Source organism: Poeciliopsis prolifica, unplaced genomic scaffold (assembly GCF_027474105.1).
Source record: "Poeciliopsis prolifica strain line A6 unplaced genomic scaffold, Auburn_PproV2 SCAFFOLD003, whole genome shotgun sequence".
Classification (NCBI taxonomy): domain Eukaryota; kingdom Metazoa; phylum Chordata; class Actinopteri; order Cyprinodontiformes; family Poeciliidae; genus Poeciliopsis; species Poeciliopsis prolifica.
This window is the reverse complement of record NW_026562378.1, coordinates 18,714,930-18,737,561: the sequence shown is the minus strand read 5'-3', so window position 1 is coordinate 18,737,561 and position 22,632 is coordinate 18,714,930. Positions and strand designations below refer to the sequence as shown.

Below are 22,632 nucleotides of genomic sequence, written 5' to 3'. Positions count from 1 at the left end.
GGAGGAGGCCGTGGAAGGTGAAGATCACAGTGGTGCCTGTGGTCATCGGGGCCCTGGGGGCAGTAACCCCCAAACTGGAGCAGTGGCTACAACAGATCCCAGGAACAACATCAGACATCTCAGTCCAGAAATGTGCAGTCCTTGGCACAGCCAAGATACTGCGCAGAACCCTCAAGCTCCCAGGCCTCTGGTAGAGGACCCGAGCTCAGAGGATAAGAACCACCCGCGGTGGGTGAAAGGGGAATTTTATATATATATATTTATTTATTTTAAGACAAAAAACCAATTGATGACTTTGTAATCCTAGCATGACCCTGGACAAATTTGTCTTAGGGTGACCACATGACTGGGATAAAGGGGATGCCATGCACTAATGCCATCTAATGCCTAAAAACAAGTCCAGCTGCGACTGCACTTGAACAACCTGGTTGCTTCTTTTTACAGAACTGCTAGAGATGGAAAGTAGCAAAGAGAAAAAGGAGTTATCCAGCCGAAGGAACAACAGACTGGTGAGGTTTAACCTTCAATTTTGACATGCATCGTACTGCTGTTCTAAAGCCAACGAGAAACAAAAAAATAAATTAAAAATTCATTGACAATAATATATTTTGCCATGATGAGCTTATTAGTAGGCAAGTAAAGCCTGCTGCAATAGAAAACCTATAAGAAAGGCATACATAAACACCAAGCAAAACCTGAAATGTTATGACCATGCACCCTGTTTTCCCTTTATGTGTTCTGTGAGAACCCTCAACTATTAGATCACTGACACATAAATGACACATACCAGGTCTCAGGCCAGACTTGATGCTGTCAATTCTCTTCTGCTCAGATCAATAATGTATGTAACTGAAGCAAAAGATGGGCATGAAAAGCAAACTGAAAAACAAAAACGCTGAAAACGGAAATCCAAAAGGAGTAACAAGAACATGAAAGAAAGGGGAGCAAATAAAGATGGAGAGGGAGATGAACAGACTCAGGAGTGGTAAAGAGAAGAGGAGAAGCAGCAGCAACAGCACCACGCTTGGTGCTTTGGCTGAGATCTATAAATAGCTCTTCAAATCTCTCTAGAAAAAGACACTCTTCTACTTATGCTGCTCTATAGACAGATTCAGAGATAGAAGCTGATATGGAAACCTTGCTGACAAACTGATTGCATTGAACATAACAGTCCAGTGTTTTCATAATAGGATTCTATAAAATACTCAAATCATGCTTTTGCAATGACAACTCTGGCTGTTAAGAGTATTTGATAAGAAATCAAAAATGATAAGGCTTGGTCTTTTAAAAAAAAGCACCTTCACAAAACAAAATAGTTTAAATCAGTTTTCAAATGGTAATGCAATGCAGAAACAGGGACCACATAAAGATTCACAGGCTGCAGGGTACAAAAGGGGAAAACTATGTTGTCAGAGAAGCAGATTATTTTTCTCTCTCACACTGGTGGCCTTAGCAACAGTAGATTGTGGATTCAATGACTCACCTCGAGCAGATCTCACTATAGATTATTTTTTCTCAATGATTTGTCCCTTACACCAACACCTCAGGAAGGGTATGTTTTGGTACATAGCATAAATTGTCATCGAGACATCAACCACAACAAGCATTTTTTTGTAAAACCAGAAACTGATACCAGTCCTACTTTAATTTGATAACAGCTCCTGCCTGATGTCTTCCGCACAGCAGAGCCATGTTGGTTTATCACTGAACATTTCCACTGATAAATTTTTAAGCAAATCTTTCCACCTGTATCTTCCACCTGCATCCTTTTTTATCCTGTAAATATGTGAACTGTTTAGTTCATGAATTGCATAAAAAGTGATGTTGCAAGTACTATTAAATAATGAAAAAGTAACTTAATGCAAGGCAAAGTACTAGGCAGGCCAATATTCATATTACATCTTGCTCCACTGCATTGGATTTTAATTAGGTGGCACAAAAAGTCTGTTTGGGCTCAATCAAAAACTATGATGTCAACTGCTCTTTGCTGTGGACAATAACAGTTGGTGCTATAGTAGCACTAGCTTACTATAGCTTATCTAGACTAGAGTCAGCACTTTAACAACTCAAACAAAACAAAAAACTAGTTCTCAGTGAAGCCCAGTTTCTATGGAAAATTGCTTTTGTTGTTAGAGACTTTGACCACTGAAAACTATAATAACCCATTAAACTAAAGAGAACAGATTTTCATGGCAATTTTATCACCAAATGTGGCTCTGCTGGCTATTCTTGATTGACAATTTTTAAAAATCATTTCAGAATGCAAATAATGTTTTGTTTTGTTTTTTCTTTACAAATGCACATGTCGCTTTCCCAGAACAGATGGTTGAATCACAGCTCTGAAAGCCTGTGCTGTGATCCCATCTAATTATCACAGCAATCTTGCTATTTTCAGCTTCACTGTCAAAAAGTAGGGCTATAGCCAAGACACAAAGAGTAATGACCATTTTTCAACAAAATGTGTTTTACAAACTGTAAATTCATCTTGCGGATAGAGAAATTAGTCTTCAACGGGACAGTAAACTTTAAAGGACATAAATACTATGTAAAGCTAAACTTGATATCGCGAAAACTGATCTGTCAAGAAATAAATGTCTTTCAAACTCCAAATGGAAAATTTTCAGTTTAACAGAAGGTTTTTCCAAATTAAGCAAAAAATATTAACAGCCACACCAACTTGCCTATTGAATTCACAAAGTAAATACAAAGACAATGACAGCCATAAACCTGCAACAGCACCCTTAGTTACAAGGAAAAATTATTTGATTTGTGACAGTCTACATCGTTCCATTGTTTAATATTGATGACACAATATTCAATAACTAAATTAATGAAAGCACGCAATTTGTTAATTGGCAATAGGCCAGAACAATGCAATCGATGCACCCCTATTTACAAGATCTAAAATTAAAATGATTGAATGCTAGACTTTATAAAACCTTACAAAAAACCCATAGTGATTTGATACCTCAAAATAAGTATAAAAAAATGTATATCTTCAACAAGTAGGACTTGATAGGATTTTAATTAATCAAGTAGTAATTTTGAGGAAAATCTGTTCCTCAAAAGAAAGACAGCCAATGGCTGAGTCTTTCTTGTGAGCAACTTTGTGCTCTGTCTTATCCTCTGGACCTGAACTCTTATCCATTTAGAAGTGTTTCTTTCCTGAATGAGGACATAAAACATAAAAGCAAATCCTGGATCGGTGTATCTCTGTTTTTTGTTTTTATTTACACATCTGCTTTGTCTTCTTAAACTACCAGTAAGTTGTGGCAGATGGCCACTCACACCAAGCCAGATTTTGCTTGAGGTTTCTTCCTGTTAAAAAAGGACTTTTCCTTTTTGCTGTCACCACATTCGCGCTCAGAGTGAGGGACTGCTGCAAAATCAATGACATAATGCAAGTAACTGTCCACTGCTGCTATTTATAGGAGGACTGAAAGCTGCAAGTCTGTGAGTCAATACAATCAACCAGATTTCCTTAGAAAACTTTTTATACAACTGAAAAGTTAAACTAAATGTTCCAACTTTATTTGATAACTATGATCAATTTGAAATGCATATGACTGACTTTAAGTCTGTCTACACGTTTGGATTGCCTTGTTTTGTCTGCTTGTAAAATTCCTTGAGGCAATGTTTGTTGCAAATTAGCACATTGTAAATAGTTATAAATGACTGAGAATCTACAGCAGTGTATATTAATAAACTAAGTTGAAAATGTCATTTCCCACTGAAATAGTCCTGTTGTTCAAATTCTCCTGTCAGCTTCCACCTTTAATTAAAGTCTGAAACACACTGTGCGAATTCCAAAATTGTAAGACTTGAACGTGTCACAGTGTGCCAGCAGGACATTATAAAATCTTAATGGTAACCTGTGTCACATTGTAAGATGGAAGACACCAGATTGCACAAATTGCTGCTGAGTTACAGCAGTTAATGGACCTATTGTTAGTCAGATGCTGAAAAGAGGGAGAGGAGGTGAGAACAGAGACATGGCTGGGCAGAAGAGGACACGAATCAGACAGTCACAGTGCCAGTCACACTGCTCAATTTTTCCAGAAAAATATTTGACACCTTTCATTAATTTTTTTTTTTTTAGTTGAGAGAGAGCTGAGATGCACCTGGCACAGTGAACAACCACTAACTAGGGATGCTCCGATCAGGCTTTTTGCTGCAGGTTCCGATACCGATCATCCATGAAGCCAATCTCTGCCGATCACCGATCTCTGCTGATCACCTGGAATGGCTGTTAATTTTTCACTTTAGGTATAAATGATACTATGTTATCTGGCAAAATGTAAAAATTGTCTGGCAATAAATTCACCTAATTCAGACATAACAGACATATATTAATACACATCTAAACATTTTTTTTCTGTTAAGTTGCATGCTTCTTCCATTGCCAGCCTGAAGACTTATTTTTCAGGTTATTTGTTTAGCTTTTTGACTGTGATGCTAAGCCAGGTGATTGTTGATAGTTGTGCGCTGCTTTACCTGTTATCTGCCCACTCCAGATGTCCTTTTTTTTCCTGATCTGAGCCTCGATTTATCCAAATTCCGTCAAGCGCTTGTTTTTTTTAATGCCATATTAGATTTGTTGTTTTGATGCATTTTGACGTGCTTCACCCCGAGGTAATTTTTTGCCACAACACGCAAACGTCCCCATTCACTCTGAGCGTAATAGTTTCACATGACCATATTTGTTGCTGCGCGCTTGCACAGTCTAAAGGAAAGAGGAGATATGCTGCACAGGCTAGAAAGTGAGATAAATGTGATCAGCAACAAGAGACAGTGATCGGCGATCACCGATCATACACTTTTCACGATCATGATCAGTGGCCGATCAGTTGGCACACCTCGACCATCACCCACAAGAACAAGCTTACAACCTGAGATTTTTTTAAATAGTTCCTTCACAATAAAATATTTTAGGCTGGGACGGTCAATAACTGCACAGTGAAAACCCAGCTTATGGAGAGCACAACAACCACCTATATAGCTCGAGTATGAAGAGATACTCAAGTAAATTCCAATGAAATCCAATTATTTTCATTTTCAAGAATGTATTGTTGGCATGATGGTGTTGCTTCTGCATAGAGAGTACTTTTAAAGGGATTTAAAATTGCAATTTAAAAGACTAATTTATATAAAACTGACTTTTTGAGCTTTATATTATAATATTAATCCCTCATCAAAAACATACTTGGATTGTTGCTTTGACTCATTCATATATGTTTTAGAAATTCTTGAATTTCCCATGGCAGCCATTAGGGGGTGCCTAGAAACTTAATCTCACAAAACTCCACCTTAGAGCTGCTGTCTCCAGTCCAGCTTCTGCCTCACAAAACAAAGCCCCACCCATTTCACACCTTCCCCACTCTGCTCTACCAGACTAGTGGTAGCAGCAGTTAGCAAACACCTGGTAAAACTGTGCATCTGCCGAGCTTATTGTGCAAACCACCTCTCATTCCAACGTTCCAAAGAGCAGTTGAAACAACATGAAAAAAAGGCACTTTGATGAAGAGCTGAAGGCAGAAGAGTATGAGCTTTGTAAAGAGATACAAGCCTAATTTCAAGGTGTCAAAGTGTGAAGTCAAATTTCTTTTATGTTTGACATGTACACCATTTTATAAAATCTGAAGGTAACAGTTCCTTGATTATGCTACAAAATGACACTATGAACTTGGAAAATGCATAATACAGCCCCTTTAACGTTAAATCAAAAGTATCAGAAAAAAATTCCATCCATTCAATCAAGGAAGATTAGCATATTCTAAACAAACACTGACAATCAGCCAATTGAAAACTTTGTTCTGTTCTTTTAACTTCATATTTTATAGCAGAACTACACATAACAGGCATCATTCCTGTATTCACTGAAAATTATGTGTGTATATATATAGTATCTGCAGCACATGATACCATTGACTGCACTGCGTGCTTTAAACGTCTCTCTAAATGTATTCTAATTTTAACATTTGGACCCATCCGCAACTATAAATGCTTTAATTTCAATTTTATTCACAGAACCGCGGAGTTCCAGCAACATCTTTCTCACACCACGAAGATTGTGAGCTATCTTAGCCATCTCGTGCCTGCCATTGAGTACGCGGACTTTAAAGATGGTGTTTCATGTTACATTACAAATGGGACTAAATATAGTAGATCATCAATTATAGATTATCTCAAGTCATCTTCGTGGTTCAGCTTACCGCTTTGGTGGCCGTGTGTTTAGACTCCCGTGTGGAAAATCCTTAAAGTTGTCACTGTGAAGGATATAAGGCTGTATGGTCAGTCGTGGCTGTGCAGTTGACTGAAAATATTAGCCGCTAACAATAGCTAGCTTCTCGTTCTAGCCTGCTTCCTCCAAAGAGTATAATTAGCTACCAAGCTAATATTAGCCAGGCTAGCTAGCCTTTTCTTTTCAATGTACGCTAAGTATCCATGGCTCATAAATCCTACTGTTTAAGCTAACAACGTCTATCAGGCAAGACAGTACATGTCTACAGCGATGTAAATCTTGTTATAAAGCAATCCAAGTACTGTTGTGTCCTTAAATAGGGGGATTAGGTTTGCTAGCTCCCAGAATGACTTACCGCTGCTAATGTGATGTTGCTGCTAGCCTGAGTTGGATCACTGCGACCCGACTGTCAAAATAGCGCCGCGTGAGGGGACAGCGCCACGAAAGTTAACGGCAGGAAAGCAAGCGCTTAAAAGCAGGGCAGTCAATACTGTCAATGGAATACTGCAAAACACAAACACAACACTAAAGAATAAAACTATATAAATTAAAGAAAAAATAAACAAAACACTAGTCCCCCTCTTCTCAGCTCCGGCTTGAGCGTCGGCGTCAGTTTTTGCCCCCCACCCCCCTCACTGACTGTTGACGTCAGTGACGTACCTTTCCGTCGCTCACTCTGAGACGTTCAGTGTACGGAGAAAGTTGTTAAAGCGTTATCGATCTTAAATACAAGGCAAAAAACCTGAAAACAACTACTACCTACGACCAAAGAGTGCCCTTTTAGTCGTTGGTAGGTAGTTGTCATTCAGACAAGGACCTTCAGTTGAATCCAGTGGCAGTTGTGGTGCAAATGACCAAGAGGGTCAGTGTTTTTGCTTTGTTTTTGTTTGTTTTTTCTTCACAAGAAACACAAAAGAACAAAACAAACAAACAAAAATAATGCAAATTTTTATCACTTAATTAGTATATTAAGTGATCTAAGGAGCCATTTGTGACTCCTGAACAAATGGCAAACCCCTGATCTGTCAGATTAAAACTTCATCCTGCTAAGAGTGCAACACCATATTTTTTTTATTTCGTTGCTAAAATAAGACAGTGAACGTAAAATAATAATAATAATAATAATAATAATAATAATAATAATAATAATAATAATAATAATAATAATAATAATAATAATAATAGGGCTGCACAGTGGTCCTGGGTTCGATTCCCGGCCCGGGGTTTTTCTGCACGGAGTTTGCGTGTTCTTCCTGTGCATGCGTGGGTTCTCTCCGGCTTCCTCCCACAGTCCAAAAACATGACTGTCAGGTTAATTGGCCTTCCCAAATTCTCCCTAGGTGTGAGCGTGTGTGTGCATGGTTGTTTGTCCTGTTTGTCTCTCTGTGTTGCCCTGTGACAGACTGGTGACCTGTCCAGGGTGTGCGCAGCTGGAGATAGGCACCAGCACCTCCCGACCCGTTAGGGAGAAGGGTGCTCAGAAAATGGATAGATTGATAATAATAATAATAAGTTAAAGGGACCAATTAGTCACAGTTTATCTGCCAGCTCATATGATCATAAAAAAAATTTACTTTGTGGGCTATTATCTCTTCAGGGGCCACACCAGGAGCCAGGACCAATTCTTCTGGACCAGTTCTCATACTTAGCCTTTTCAGTTTTAGGCCAGTTATGATTACCAAAATTATTTCTATTTGCTACATCCCTGAATAATTAAAGATCAAACAGTACTTGGGTGGTTGAGTAGTTTTCCTGTGCATGACTCCCACCTCTGATTGGGTAATAGGTGGTATTGAGGGTTTGGTGCAACTGTCAGGTTCTGCTGTTTTCTGGGTTCCAGGGTGATATGAAGAGTTACTCCCTTCGATACCTTTGTGTCAAAGTCAAAGCCTGTCATTCAGCCCTGTCATAACTTTTTCAGGTTAACACTTGTATGTTTAAATATTATTTTATCAATAAGTGCAGTGCCAACATAAAAGAAAAAGATGCTCAACATTTTTTTTTAATTTTAAGACGAACTTAAGAGTAACATAATGACCTAAGTCATTATTTTTTAGGGCAGTGACAATATGCTTTAAATGGCAGAATATATTCTTAAAACACCTGAATAGGATGCAAGTTTTGACAACATAAAAAATAAAACAGAGAAAACACCAAGGAGAGATGTTTTTTTGTGTGTGTGTGTGTGTGTGTGTGTGTGTGTGTGTGTGTGTGTGTGTGTGTGTGGGTGTGTGTGTGTGTGTGTGTGTGTGTGTGTGTGTGTGTGTGTGTGTGTGTGTGTGTGCAATTTTCCAATGCAAGAAAGTGCATTTTAGCCCACCATATCAACCAGTAAACAAACAAGAAACTTCTTTCAAATTGACATTGACTCAGGTATGGGAGAGGGATTTCAAAGCCCTGATCTCAGTTCCATTGAAAAGTTGTGAACAGAGTTGAAAAGGTGTGTATGAGCAATCAATGAGAGGACTGTGAAGGCAAATGTGTGACCCAGATCAAAAGGTCAAATTTCAAAGGCTATTCTAAGAAATTCTATGGAGATGTTTAGTCATATTCAATACATTAGAATACTGATTCCAATGAGGCACATTTGTCTGATTTTTGTTTGTCTGATGTAATATACTAATTTCAGATGTTGAGTTTTCATTAGCATCACAACAGAAATAACGGCTACTTGTATTTATTCTACAGTATATTGTATAAACATTTGGTAATCCTCTGACCTAAAACAAAAAATCTGGTATAATCTCAGGCAAAGAGAAAAAAAGTCATCCCTTTTATAAAGTGTGTGTCAATATTTAATAACAGATAGCCTCACCTATTCTTGTGGAAATGTTGCTTGACACGTCTAAGAAAAACATTTTTTGTGTCAAGCATCATACTTCTTTCATAATTCTGGCAGGTTCTTTCTTGGTATGAATGGTAGATCCAAGGGTAGATCAGGTTTTATGGTATGGGTGGAGCAGCTCTTAAGAATACTCATTGCATTTACAATAGTTTTGAGGTTAGCACCATTCCAGCAGCTCAATGTCACCTTTTGTTATTATATGTAAAACCAGTTTTGACATGTTTTGGGGTCATCACTCTGTTGGAACATCCAACTCTGTCAAATTTTGATCAGATTTGGAATTGTGATGAAGTGGAAGAAGTTCCACTTCATTTTTTCACTCACCAATCTTGTTCAATTGACAAATATTAGTTGAACACACATATTCACCCAATTTTCTATGGTTTTATTTAATTTTTGGTGTTCCATAATTTCAACCTGTAAAAAAAAAATACCCTAATCATTTGAAAAAAAGAGATTGTGAAATAATTTAATCTGTGTTATAAATAAAGTCCAGACCTACCTCAATTGGGAATTTGTTGCAAGAATTAAAATATATATTAAAACACCCCCTAGGAAACAACTCTTAAATTAAAAATTATTCATAACCCTGACAGATGAGAATTTAAAGTAAACTTATAATTTGACCAATTTGTAACATAACTATGTTTCAGAACATGGTTTTTATTATTTAAACTTTTCATCATTTTCAATCTTTTATTACACTTTGGACAACCAGTGGATTTAGTTGTAGTACTTCCTATTGCCCACATGTCGGCAGGCAAGTCGCCTAATCATGTGTCAGAGACTTGAGAATAATTTCCCCCCAAAATTCACTGTTTCGCCTTGAGGTGAAAACATTAAATGGAAATTTAAAGCCATCTTAGAATTTATTTGGAAACAGTCAAAGTTGTACCTCTTTCTTGTGTATATAATATTACTAGCTTTGCACAACGAAATGGGTTCAAGTATCAAAGGACGCAACTGCCACATCATATTTGAGCATTACACATTGGCCTACTTTATGAATAACTGTTTGCAAGTATTTTTTGGCTTATGTAACGGAGAAATTGTGCTACTAACATACTGAAAATCACGTGTAGCACATTATTTGATCTAAACATTTTTCCAAAGTTGTTGGTTACTGTTTGGCAGACATCACCAGAACCCAGGTTGAGAGAACTTGTAGCAGCTTGACGGAGTTATTGTTCTGCTGTGCTTTTTTCCACTTCGTCACACAGCAGAGACACGAGTAAGGCGCCCTCTTTGCTGCACGGCTTCCTTGTCCTGTGACCGTGAACACAACATGACGGAACCTGTTTTTTAAATGCCGCCCCCTCTTTCACAGAGCCCAGCCCTTTCTCACATGTTGAACTACGCTGATTGTGCTTCTCGGGTACCATTCGTAAATTAGGTTAAAGGGCAAAGATTTGCAACTTTGAACGCTTCAGATGTTGCGGTCGCGCCAAAGAGCGCAACGTGGCACAGAAATAAGATCAGATCCTTGTCCACGAAGAAGGATCTGATAAATGCGTAACTTTACGCATTTATTATGGTGCCATAAAATGAGATCAGGCTGTCACAAAGTTGAGAAAAAGTAATCGACTGCCAACGTGTGAGCGCGTGCGTGTGTGATTGTCCGTGTTGTGGGAGAGGACACTCTGATGCGTAATTTCCCCGGTGCCCTGATGCGCTCATTGGTGCGTCTCTCCAACGTGTCACCAGTTTTGGTGGATTACCCTACATATCTGCAGCATCAGGAGGGTGAGACGCCAGTCTGCTTTCCAGCTTCTGTCCTGACTGTCACAGCTGCCAGCAAGAACCTCTGACAACACTGGGTGGAAAGAAGCACTCAGTGGAAAGATTTTAGAAGATTTTTCTTTTATTAGTAAACTTACTCCAACGACAAAAAAATGCAGAACTTTTCTTTATGCTGGAGGATGACGCCGTCTGTTTCACTTATTTCACTGCTGCTGTTGGCAACTTTGCTGCTGAAGGGGCTCCGGGTCAGCGGCTCCCCAGCCTGCGCGTCCTGTGGCTTACCGGCAATGGAGAAAGATGCAGAGGAGAAGATCATGATAGAGATCGCCAAACAGCAACTTTTGGAAAAGCTCCACCTGAAAGAGAGACCGAACATCACTCAGACGGTGCCTAAAGTGGCGCTTCTAACTGCGCTGCGCAAACTGCACTCGGGGCGCGTCAGACAGGATGGTACCCTTGAACTAGAAAACAGTTTACCTACCAAAGATCAAGGCTATGAAATAGTGAGCTTTGCAGATATAAGTAAGTTTTTCTTTTATTTTTCATATTGTAAATCTTTTCTGCCATGACTTTTAAACACTTTGCATGAGCGCACCTTTTGCAAACGTTCGTGCATAAAATAGTGCATGGGTCGGTGTTCTATGATTATTATTTTATTATTTTGAATTCTTATACTCCTCTGAGAAATGACTGAAATCCCATTATGTCCGAATATACATATTCATATACAGGGAAGTTAGATTATTCCTGCGCAAAATGCCCATTGAGATGAATTTTGATTTTAGATAAACACCACGCCCCCTTCAATGCTCCTGAAGATTTCGTAGTGGTTTTTGGATTTGAAACATTAAAATAGGTCGAAGCCTGTGCGGTTATAAAGGCATGTGGAAATATTTTAAAAGAAAAGGCTCATTTTAAAGGCACCCGACTTACTAATAACTAGGATGCTTGATGGCCAAGCAAGTCTGGAAAGCTGAAGAAATAACTTAATAAACTACATAACCCTTTAAACATATAGGAATCATTGGGATTAAAATGTGTATATTGAATGCTACATCAAAGTTTTTGAAGAAAATGCAGATGCACCAAAAGCCAAGTGCTTGAAAGTGGATCAATGTAAGACAATCTAAGAGCTAAAGAGCTCCAGTAGAATCATTTCTTCATGCCAGATTAAACTATTACAAAAATAAAAGGTAAAGGTTAAAAAAAAAACAAGCCTGACCTTCATGTAGAGAAAGTGGACTTAATAGCTCTATCTTGTAATCATTTCAGCACATTCCATTTTGGCTTTAAGGTGACAACCTCTTCAAATGTTCAAAATATTAACAGTTTGTGTTTGTTTTTAAATTGTCATTGTTTCATAGATGATTCAGACAGCGGTGACAAGGCCAGCCTTAGCCTTACCTTTCAGTTTCTGCAGGAACGGGGCAAGAGCATCCAGGTCCTTCACTCCTCTCTGTGGATTTATGCCAAATCTTCTGAAGATCCTCACCGGAGCTCCCGCCTTCTTGCCCGGGTCTTCTTCTCGGCAGATGAAGAGACTTCAGGCTCTAATCGCACCCTGGTGATAGAAAAGATGCTGGAGGTTAAGGAGAGCAACTGGCATACCTTCCCCATCACCCACACGCTGCAGACCTTTTTGGACGGAGGTCAGCGGCGACTCCGACTTGAGGTCAGCTGCGAAGAGGGTGAAAGGAACCTTTGCTCCTTTAATGGCTCAACTGACAAAGCAAACCAGCCCTTCATGGTGGCACAGGTGCGTCTGCGTGATGACCACTCCAAGCACTTAATCAGAAAGCGATCACTGCGCTGTGGAGATGAAGTGACAGTGTGCTGCAAGAGAGACTTCTACATCAAGTTTAAGGATATCCAGTGGGATGAGTGGATCATTGCACCTGAAGGCTACCACATGAACTACTGCATGGGTCAGTGCCCCCAGCATCTAGCCGGCTCCCCGGGCATAGCATCCTCTTTCCATGCTACGGTCTTCAGCCAGCTTAAAGTCAATGGCATCAACACAGCCACAGCTTCATGCTGCATCCCCACTGAGCGCCGGCCTCTGTCCATGGTCTACTTCAACTCTCAGCACAGCATCGTCAAAACAGACGTCCCTGACATGATAGTTGAGTCCTGCGGATGCACATAAACAATTGCATTAGAGGCAATCTGAAATACGCATATATTAAAGACTGAAAAATTAAAGAGGGCTGTTTGCTTTGGACTCCTTACAGTAGTAGGAGATTTTCACATGTGGATAAAATAGAACATGATAAATATAACCAAAGACACTGAATGCCTATATTGTAACATTTTTGTGTATTTTTTAAAACTGAATCCCTGTGTATAAATTATGGTATTATTTGTAATTGTTTTAGAGATTTTAAGAAACAAAATGCTTTGTCAAAGGGTTTACAGTAAACAGTTTTTTTGTATGTTTTTTAATACAAATAAAAAAATACATATATATTTGCAGAATTTGAAATTTTTTTTTAGGTTAGCTAGATAGAGCAATAAATAGTACTGCAGGGACAATGATTGGGAAAACAAATCTGTCTCGCAAAAAACTAATTATATTAATAATCAGAATTTTTTAATTTCCTAAGTAAAAATCCAGATAAAAAATGTTCCACCATTTACTTGGATAGTATACAAATATGCCAGATTGATTCAAAAGTTTTTTGTTACTTTTGTTTTATTTAAAAGACTCAGTAAATTGTCTTTTTTTATCTTGTCTGCAGTAAAGAAGAAACAAGCAAATCCACAATATCATTTCCCAAAAATTGTGGCAGGGACATATAATACAATTTTTATTTTTATCTTAGCGTCATTTGATTTTTATTTTTTCTTATTTAGTTGTTTTTTGTTTATGTGCTTGATGTTTTTTTTTTTTTTTTTACTGCTTTTCAGGTCTGGCTTGTAGGCAGACTAGTTAAGATACAATATTCCTTTAGAAATCTTTATTTTATTGCTTCTTTCTTCAAGTCCTTTCATCCTCTTAGGCTGTGAAGAGACAGCTAACTATTTGGTTGTGTTCTTTATATTCAAGCACTGATGGCAAAATTTGTTAATTTTTTTCTAAATGCATACTGAAGTCTTGCAGGAATTTTGAACACATTTAAGACAATTTCAAGAATCTCTCTTTAGATTTATGAAATGTGAACTCCCACCGTTGAAAAGACGAAATCAAAATATGCTTTACATTTGTATGCATAGATGCCGAGATACATACAAAGATGTAGAGGTTAGAGCAGGAAAAATCTGCCTGGGTCCTGACTGTGGGCAGCCAGCCATAACATACATTTGAACAACATATTCACTGTATTCTTTACACAAGTTTCTAATGAGCTAGGTGGCTTTGACAGTTTATGAACCCAAGGTCATCTCTCAGCATGAACAAACATTTAGTTATTGCCTCAGGGCCTCGCAATGTGAAGGTCTGCGAGGGAGGTGGGTCAATGAGCATGTGCTGATGCACGTTGGCAATTATAGCTTTCAAAGTCTAAAGTTTTCAGAGGTGATGTAAATTTAGTATATTTCCAGTAATAGATGATAAAGCTGTCTCTGCTTGCTAGAATGTTTTATTGACTCTACAATACCCTCTTTTGAGATTGTCATTATTTTTGGGTTATTGAACCAGAGTACCATATTTGGAAGTATATGCTGTTAAAAAATATAACAACCTCAATGGGAATAGTTTAATTTAAAGCATGCTGGTGGTAAAATTGTTTGTTATGGTATCTGAACACACATGTTCATTTATTGTTCATTCATTGCTTGCCTTATTTTGTAATTTTAAGTTTTTGGGTAAGTTAGAGGTAAAAAAAAAACATAAAATTGCTTACAATACAGCTTTACATAATTCATAAAAAGGTGTTTCTCAGTTGCTGAACATGTCAGTAACCTTAAATCAGGACCTTGTGGCAACTATTTCTCTGTTGGTTCAAATCATGGTGACAAAGCTTTTCTTGGCTGAACATGATCATATTATTTTCTATTTATGGGATGTACATTTTTATTTTTTATTTTTTTTATTTTTTTTTTAGTAGTTTACCCTTTTTATATCTTCCAGTTTCTCCTGTCCCAGGGATTATTGTGACATGTTAGTGCCACTGCAGCACCACTAATACAAGCACTTTATCACCCTTCCTGTAGTTTCAGTGCAAACTTTGCTAGAGGCGGGCTTTTTTTTTTTTACTGTACTTACAGCTAAAGTGAGCATGATCTAAAGTGTAATCAGTCCTACAGAAATCCATCTGCTTACTTTCATTACCTTTGCTGTGTTCAAATATATTATGTTGTAAATACTTGCTGATGACAGAAGCCATTCTGTGTCTATTTAAATATATAATCATTTTCTTTATTTTTCTATGATTCTATATTTTGTATAACACTGATGATTTATATTAGACTTTTAAACTGAAATGATGTTGAATTTATTTAATTTTAAAGCATTTTTCAATAAAATATATTATAAACCAATAAATCGTGTTTTTAATTGTGTCCGTTTAATTCATGTCATTAACTCTAAAGGGTCAAGAGCTGAACCCAGAGAAAATGAATCTCATTCTTACTTAAATATTCACAGAAAGCAATGCTCATGTCATTGCATCTATATTAAGAAAATAAACTAATTCATTACAATCATCAGTCTTGCTTGTTTTAGTTCCACAATGATGCACGTGTCTTATGATCATACTGATGCAGTTTCTAGGGCAAAGAGCATGTTTGCTCATACAAACAGTAGAAGTGGCTTTATGGACCGTCTGTGTTTGATGAGTAAACAGTCGTCCCATTCCCTTGGCATGCAATCACTTTCATATCACGCATTTATGTTATGGACTGATTACAATTTAAATCTGAGGCACTACTATCGGAATAAATAAATAATCATTTACACAAGGAGATAATAACATACTGTTACTATGTTAAAATAGCTAATGCTCCAAACATATTGGACATTGGAAGAAAAATTGCACTTGCACTGATATAAACATGTTTTATGTTTAGATTTGAATTTGTTGAATTTTGCAAAATGCTGACAACCACAACAATTTACTTTTCTGAAAATTATTGGGTCATAAGATATTGTTCTTTCCCAGAAAAAAATTTCTCAACTCTATCTTTGCGGCCAACAGCACAGTCATGTTACATCATCCAAAATGGACTATAATCGCCATCTGAGGCACTCTGGCACAAAAAAGAAGTTTTTCAGAGCAAAGATGCTGTTTATCCATATTCGATCGCAAACAAACGCCTAATCCTCATCATTAATAACTCAACTATTATGTGGCACAACTTTGGTCACGTACCTGAGTTACATTTCTTTAACTAGCCATAGGTTTTGAGTGTTATCATCAGCAACACACATTTTTTCGAGCAGTGAAAGAAGAGCTTGTTAAAATGGATTTAAGTTCACAATGAAATTCGCTAAGATTTAAATGTGGAGAATATTTAGAAAATGAGAAAATGTTCACAGGTGCCCCAAATCCAATTTCCCTGATCATTAAGTAGTTTGAGAGGATTAAGGAAGATTCATGTCTGTCTTGAGATGCAACACAGATGGAACCATATCCCAAAGGACTTGCAGCAACAATACAGAAAAAGGTAATTCTACAGGAATCAATTCACAATGGCTTTACAGATACAGATTTTTCCAATTTTTTTTACATTTAATTTGAAATAAAAATAGAAAGATAATGTAACATTTTTCATCAAGTTTGCATTTATTTTCTAACTTGGTAAAAACTATGAACTATAAATATTTTTAAGTTTGTGAATGTGATTATTTGTGACATACATCAGAAGGAACTTGCTAGATGTGATTGGTGAATAACTCCTGATCAAGTCTGATGAGACAGCACCTTGCAGTTGAACCAAAGGGAGTCACTTCACAGGGAACCTGTGCATTACCAAGAAACAGAGAAAAGAACAGTTAATGAGAAAAGAACAGTTCTCAGAAATGTGTCCTTTGCATGAAGGTTTTGAACATGTGCATGATTAGTTGTATTTCAGTATTTATCAATCAGGTGCAAAAATCAAAATTCAATTAGCTATTAGTTAAAGAATAATTCCTAAAGAGCCAGAAAACTGACTCTTAAAATCACTCTACGTTGCTTGTTTACTTGTTTGAGCAGCCGTAGGACCAACCTTTAGAGTGAGCTATGTCGGAGAATTTTGTTTTGTTGCCAATAGCAAAATATGAGTCATTACAGGTGATTTTCTAAGAATGGCAAACAATCACACCTGTTCCTTCAGAAAATAGTTTGGAGTGGCACAACCTATTGCTTTGGTTTGAAGTGCCATAAGAAATAACCAATACATAACATTTTGAAGTGAATGATATTTTTTCTACACCCCTTATGGTTCTTAGAAAATTTATAGGGATAACAATCACATTAAAACAAAGTCATTTTCCAGTTTCGATATCTTAAACAAGAACACTTGAACATGTGGACAGATTGAGCAATTGATCAAACTACTGACCTTCTAATTATTGGGTAACCAATTCTGCTGTCTGAGGAACAAAAGTTCAATAACACTGCCCCACATCCAGTGCCCAGAAGGGAGTTTTTTAAATAGTTCTTTGCCGTATGACAACTAACCATGCACATTTATTTTAATTAAGATTCACATGTTTTACACCTAAAAATCTGCAGTGCACCTAAACATCTCTCTTCAGCTTCTTGAGTGAACCACCTTCTGTCAGTTATATTGGAGGTTCTTTGGTTTATGTCTCTTATAACTTTAATGAAATAAAGTTATAAGAGCACATGGTTTCTAAAAGAGAGCGATGATATTTAAAAAGAAATATGGAAAGACCTGTGCAGACATGCAACAAGCTTGTCTATAGTTGAGAGAAGAAAAAGTGAACAAGTGAAAAAAATAAGATGTCTTCAACGATTAAAGAGAAGGGCCTGAACTGTCTTCAGGATGACACTATTTGTTAGCATAAAGAACATTTCAGATTGTTTTGTTTTTCAAAAAGCCATTGCACCTTGTCTCATGGCCTTTTGGATGATACTTGTGTCATTTCCAGCCAGAAAGTAACTTCTGGGTTTCAAGGAAATTATTTTAGAAACCTGTTTCTAAAACAGAACAAAAATATTTAAAGGAGCAGTATTATGTTTTCCAGTCACAAAGTGTCATTTTATAGCACAATAAAATAACTGTCACTTTCAGTTGTTATAAAAATACAGAATATATAAAACATGACTTAAAAGAAATTTGACTTCACAACTTAACATCTTGAAATTGAGACTCTGTCTTTTTAAGAAGTTCCTTTTCAATTACATGCTACCTTCAGCATGTCATCACATTAACAGTCCTCCAGTAAGCATTTACAAATGTCTGTCAGTGTAATGGACTACAAAATATTTTATGATATAAGCTCAGCAGAGGCAAAGTTCCAACAGGTATTTGCTAATGCCTGGTGGGGCCAGAATTGTCAAAGGTTATTTGGTAAAGCTGAAATTCCATATAGAGGAAGAAATCATTATTCCAAAAGTGACATGAAAAGCCAAATTAAACTTCCCAGAGGGATATAAACACTATGTTTAGCAACATTTTTAAAAAAACAGAAGAAAGCTTCAAAGTCTAAGAACATCATCCCAACCATGAAGTAGAATAATAGCAAGCAGCGTCATGTTGTGGGGGTGTTACATTACAGGAAGGACTGGTACAGTTTACAAAGTTACAGGCATCGTGAGGAAACAGCATTATTGAAAGACCATTTAAAAACATTTACCAGAAAGTAAAAGCTTGCTTGCAAAGATTCAGAGCACAGTGGTTGCAGTTTGGCTTAATGACAACAAAATCGGTAATGCAATGACTCAAAGGAGGAATGAGCAGAGCTGAAAAGGTGTGTGCAAGCAGGGTGGTCAACAAACCTGAGTCAGTTACACTACAGGGCAACTAATGGAGAGAACATTGTGTAAGGTTACTCATGTCATAAAGCTTAACAAATAATTCTGAAATATATTAAGAAAATGTATGCAAAGTAAGTAAAAATATGTAGCTTTGGTAATCTTAACTGGATAGGTTCACATTGGCTTAAATAAAAACATAAATTGTGAGAAAAATGTGGAAAATTTAAAAATGGTTCAATTAAGTTTGGTCTCCTCAGTTACATTTGAGTGGTGCACTTTTTGCAATTTGATTCCTGGAAGTAATCTGTGACATCACGTTTTCTCTGCGGCTCAGCATGGCTGGATTTGTTGAAACAGATATAAAAGCATCATTTTGCATCTGTTTCGAATGTGACTGGCAACGTACAAAAATACATTTTGCCTTTCTATCTAACAACTCGGAGAATAAATGCTTTTTGATTTTCTTTGGTGAGGACTATGGGTGAAGGCCGAAGGTGTGAGTGCACGTGTGATGGTGTTAGAACATGATCATGAGGGGAGTTAGATGTCGACGTGAGCAGGTGAGCAGTGTGACACCAGGAAGTTCCAGCATTAGCCTCATTTAACGAAAGTAAATAGCTGACCTAGTTTGAGAAAATGAAAAGCCTACTGACTCACTGATATATTGACACACTGACCCACAGACCCACTGTTTTGCCATGTGCCACTAAAACCCTAAAGCCTTCACTCCACTCACAATCCTACAAATCCTTTAGTGAAGGTCAAAGGTGTCAGCCAGAGTCACTGCTCAAGGTGTCACGGCGGGACGAGACGTGAAACCAAACTGTTCCCACTCTCTCCACTGATTCCTCAGGTAAACAGTAAATAACGATGTAAGGCTTAGTGAGAAGATTACTGCGTACAACAACAACTTCATGATCCTTCCATGTAACAAGTCATGAAGTTCCTAAATGTATGATTCACATTCTAGGATCCAATTAGATAACAGCAATTCATACAAATGGTTAGAAAGTCAATTTCACTAGGATTAACAATATGATTTTATGTTAAATCTTGTTAAATTAAATACCTGGTGCAAGAAAATGTTTTTTTTTTTTCACTGCATAATGCCACTCGGGTAATTGAGAGAACTGGATGTTAATAATATTCCATATTTAATTTGAAAGATTTCCTGTATGGATGCCAATTTTTATTATAAATAAAGAGTTGTTCTCTAACTTTCTTCAACTGACATCCCAGAATACAATAGAAAAGTCAGAGACTATCTTCTACTGTGCATGGTTGCATTTCATCAGCTCTGAAAGGTAAAATAGGGGAATGCAGTGGACCTTTAAGAGACACTTTCAATGTCATTTTAAAGAATCTGGAACTGCGCTGTTTACTGTGTTCCAGTTTTAACATACACAGCCCTGCAAATAACTCTTAAATCCACAGGATGATCCCATTACGACAGTCCCAGTTACTTGCTTTATCTCTCTGAGTTACATCAGGAGTACCTTGTTCCAGAACAATATCCTTCAACGAGAATCGAGGCAAAGTTTTACCCGTAACGTATTTTCTAACCTAAAAGTTCTCATCTGAGTCCAACAATTCTTTTGAGTGTGTTTGTTCAAATTAAAAATAGGTCGAGGAACAAAGTGAGCACAGAAATGTACCAGAAATAATAATAAAAAAATACTTATATTGCAACATTAGGTTATGACAGCAAATCAAGAGTTAATAAATTTGTGATAAATTGCATCATTTTAAAAAAATAAGTGTTAAATTCACTTCAAATACATATATTTTAAAATGTGTTTTTTTATTTGGCTTTAATAATTGACCTAAAGTGTTACAAATGATTCAAGATAAGTTTGTAAATGACTGTGAAATACAAAATTATTGCTTTTTTTAATTGAATGACATTTGCATATGGCTGTATCGTACCAATATAGGGATTACTAAAATAGTTAATTATTAATTATGAAATTAACTACAAGATCCAGTTTTACCACATGGTGGCATTTCTAAGGTCAGAAGACTGAGAATCACCCTGAGATTTACTATTGAGAATAATCCAATTAAACTAACGCTTACTTTACCCTAATTATATTATTTACTCTGTCATTGCATCCTAATATTGTAATTCAAAAATGCTGTCAGATTGAGGCAACAAAATAACACTTAGCATCAGAGGACCTAGATTTTGCTGATATTTGTCATGACATTTCATAATTAGAAATAAGAGGTGTATCCAGAGAACTGAGTCCATCATAGCAGAAACTAGTATAGCCTGATGTACTGCACATGCTTAAGCCATGCATTCTTCTATGGTGTTCCACAACACTTGAAGATACAAATTATAGTGAATTTTTTTCTTATAGTTGTTCACTATTTGGACAGTAGAGGGCACTATACTGGTTTCCTCTGAGGATGAATAAGTGAAAGCTGATGGCAGTGGAAATGTTAATGATAACTAGCACTTTAGCACAAATGGTGTATAACTGTAACTAATAGACTCTGGGAAGACTCAAAGGATCTAGAGACCACTAGCCACTCTAATCAGAGCAACAACAAATACTCAACAATCTTCAGGTACTAATATTATAGCGTTCCTAGGAGTTCACCTAGAATACTGTGCAAAACATCTTTGTGGATACTTGTGCCTAAAGTGTTTTTTCATGCATTTTTGGTATAGATAAAATAAATTCTCATTTTAAGATGATTTCCTGAAGTGGCAGAGCTCTGTGATTAAGTGATTGGTAAGATAAGTGGTCTTTTGTGGTTGAAATTGATTTCTAGCTGCTAAAACAGAAAGGGTCAATAGAAGAAGTTAAAGGTTGTAAAATAAAAGACTAAATTAAAGAGATTCTTCATATATGACTGAAATCTAAACGATATCCCTTGACTATTGAACTGACAAAACTTTTAGAGCTGTTTGGTGAGGGTACTGGTATACTGTCACACTTTTTGTAACTTACAAAGACTAAGCAAAGGCCTTGAATACTCCTTTTTAGAGAGTCTTCACTAACAACAGTATTCTCCAACCTACATTTAATATGTTGAAACACAAAACACAAAGAACCTATTCTGAGACCGTAGACTGGGGCAAGTCAGAATCTGCGCATGAATCACAGGTTGAAACATATCAAAACATTTACATTTAACTACCTCATAAATTTTTTATGACCTTTTAAATGCCTGCAATCTAGACACAAATCTGTGCCAAAAGCAGAAAAGGGCAGTTATGTCATCTCATAATTCTGAAGTTGAAGAAGTCTATGTACTTTAAGGAAATATTCTCATATGATTGATTGCCTCTTGGGATCTTCTGTCACACAAAAACACCATATGAATTTGTTTGAAACCAAATTATGAGAACTCTGAAAAAGACGGAACATACTTACATCTTCAGCATGTAGAATACACTTTTGCATGCCTTTCTCAAACAGTGGTACACTGTAGGTTCATGGGTACCACCAGTACCTTGCAAAAAGCATGCTTGAGTATAGAGCAGGGCGAAAACAGTGTCCACACGCATTTTGTTTGGCAAGCAGTGGGAGTTGAGACTATAGTTTTATGAACATTCAGAAACCATTGGCAAAAAGTTACTTTTGGGACACAGCAACTCAAATAAATTCATTAGTGGAAACTACTTACCTTGCCGTATCAGCAATCAGCCTCTTTCATTGAAATGCAAACTTGTTGGAGCACCAGATATGTCAACATGTCAAGGGTATATGAATCTGTAGCAGATGGAACCTTTAACGATAGTTTGAAAAAAATCCATAAGTACTTTCACAGTGAAATCTGAAGTATTCAAACACATAAGAAATTGAGCAAGTGATGCACATGTGTGATAGAGCAATGACCTCACAAGCAATCCGAGGTATTCAGGAATGGTTGAAGAATACCATGCTTGTGGTTTAGCAGTTGCAATAGACAAAATACTAAGTTAATGC

General features: G+C 36.9%; 2 protein-coding genes and 1 long non-coding RNA gene across 13 annotated transcripts in view; 1 reads left to right on the top strand and 2 right to left on the bottom strand.

The window, feature by feature from the left end:
• Positions 1 to 6,862, bottom strand: part of LOC129356794 (R3H domain-containing protein 2) — a 46,357-nt gene extending 39,495 nt beyond the window's left edge. For 9 of the 11 annotated variants that reach the window (XM_055026347.1, XM_055026391.1, XM_055026381.1 and 6 more), the window contains exons 1-2: positions 6,597 to 6,862; positions 6,213 to 6,266 (exon numbers count right to left, since the gene is read on the bottom strand). The gene's annotated coding sequence lies outside the window, so the exon portion shown is untranslated. Of the gene's footprint in view, positions 1 to 787; positions 1,164 to 6,212; positions 6,267 to 6,596 lie in introns of those variants that run through there. The other 2 variants (XM_055026352.1, XM_055026365.1) reach the window with 2 other exon arrangements.
• A 3,806-nt stretch (positions 6,863 to 10,668) lies between these two features.
• LOC129358531 (inhibin beta B chain) lies at positions 10,669 to 13,713 on the top strand. The gene is made up of 2 exons (XM_055027656.1): positions 10,669 to 11,348; positions 12,191 to 13,713. Exons 1-2 carry the CDS (start codon positions 10,979 to 10,981, stop codon positions 12,970 to 12,972), a joined length of 1,152 nt encoding a protein of 383 aa, XP_054883631.1. The 5' UTR covers positions 10,669 to 10,978; the 3' UTR covers positions 12,973 to 13,713.
• LOC129358532 (uncharacterized) lies at positions 12,849 to 22,411 on the bottom strand. The gene is made up of 3 exons (XR_008605811.1): positions 22,331 to 22,411; positions 16,624 to 16,725; positions 12,849 to 12,956 (listed from the first exon to the last, which is right to left on the bottom strand). It is a non-coding gene; the product is annotated as an uncharacterized LOC129358532 (long non-coding RNA).
• Positions 22,412 to 22,632: the final 221 nt, after the last annotated feature.

Excerpts from the sequence above, each read along its gene's own strand:
- LOC129358531 (XM_055027656.1), top strand. The coding sequence starts at position 10,979 with ATGCAGAACTTTTCTTTATGCTGGAGGATGACGCCGTCTGTTTCACTT. Across the intron at positions 11,349-12,190 it reads AGTGAGCTTTGCAGATATAA|ATGATTCAGACAGCGGTGAC; the intron begins GTAAGTTTTTCT and ends ATTGTTTCATAG.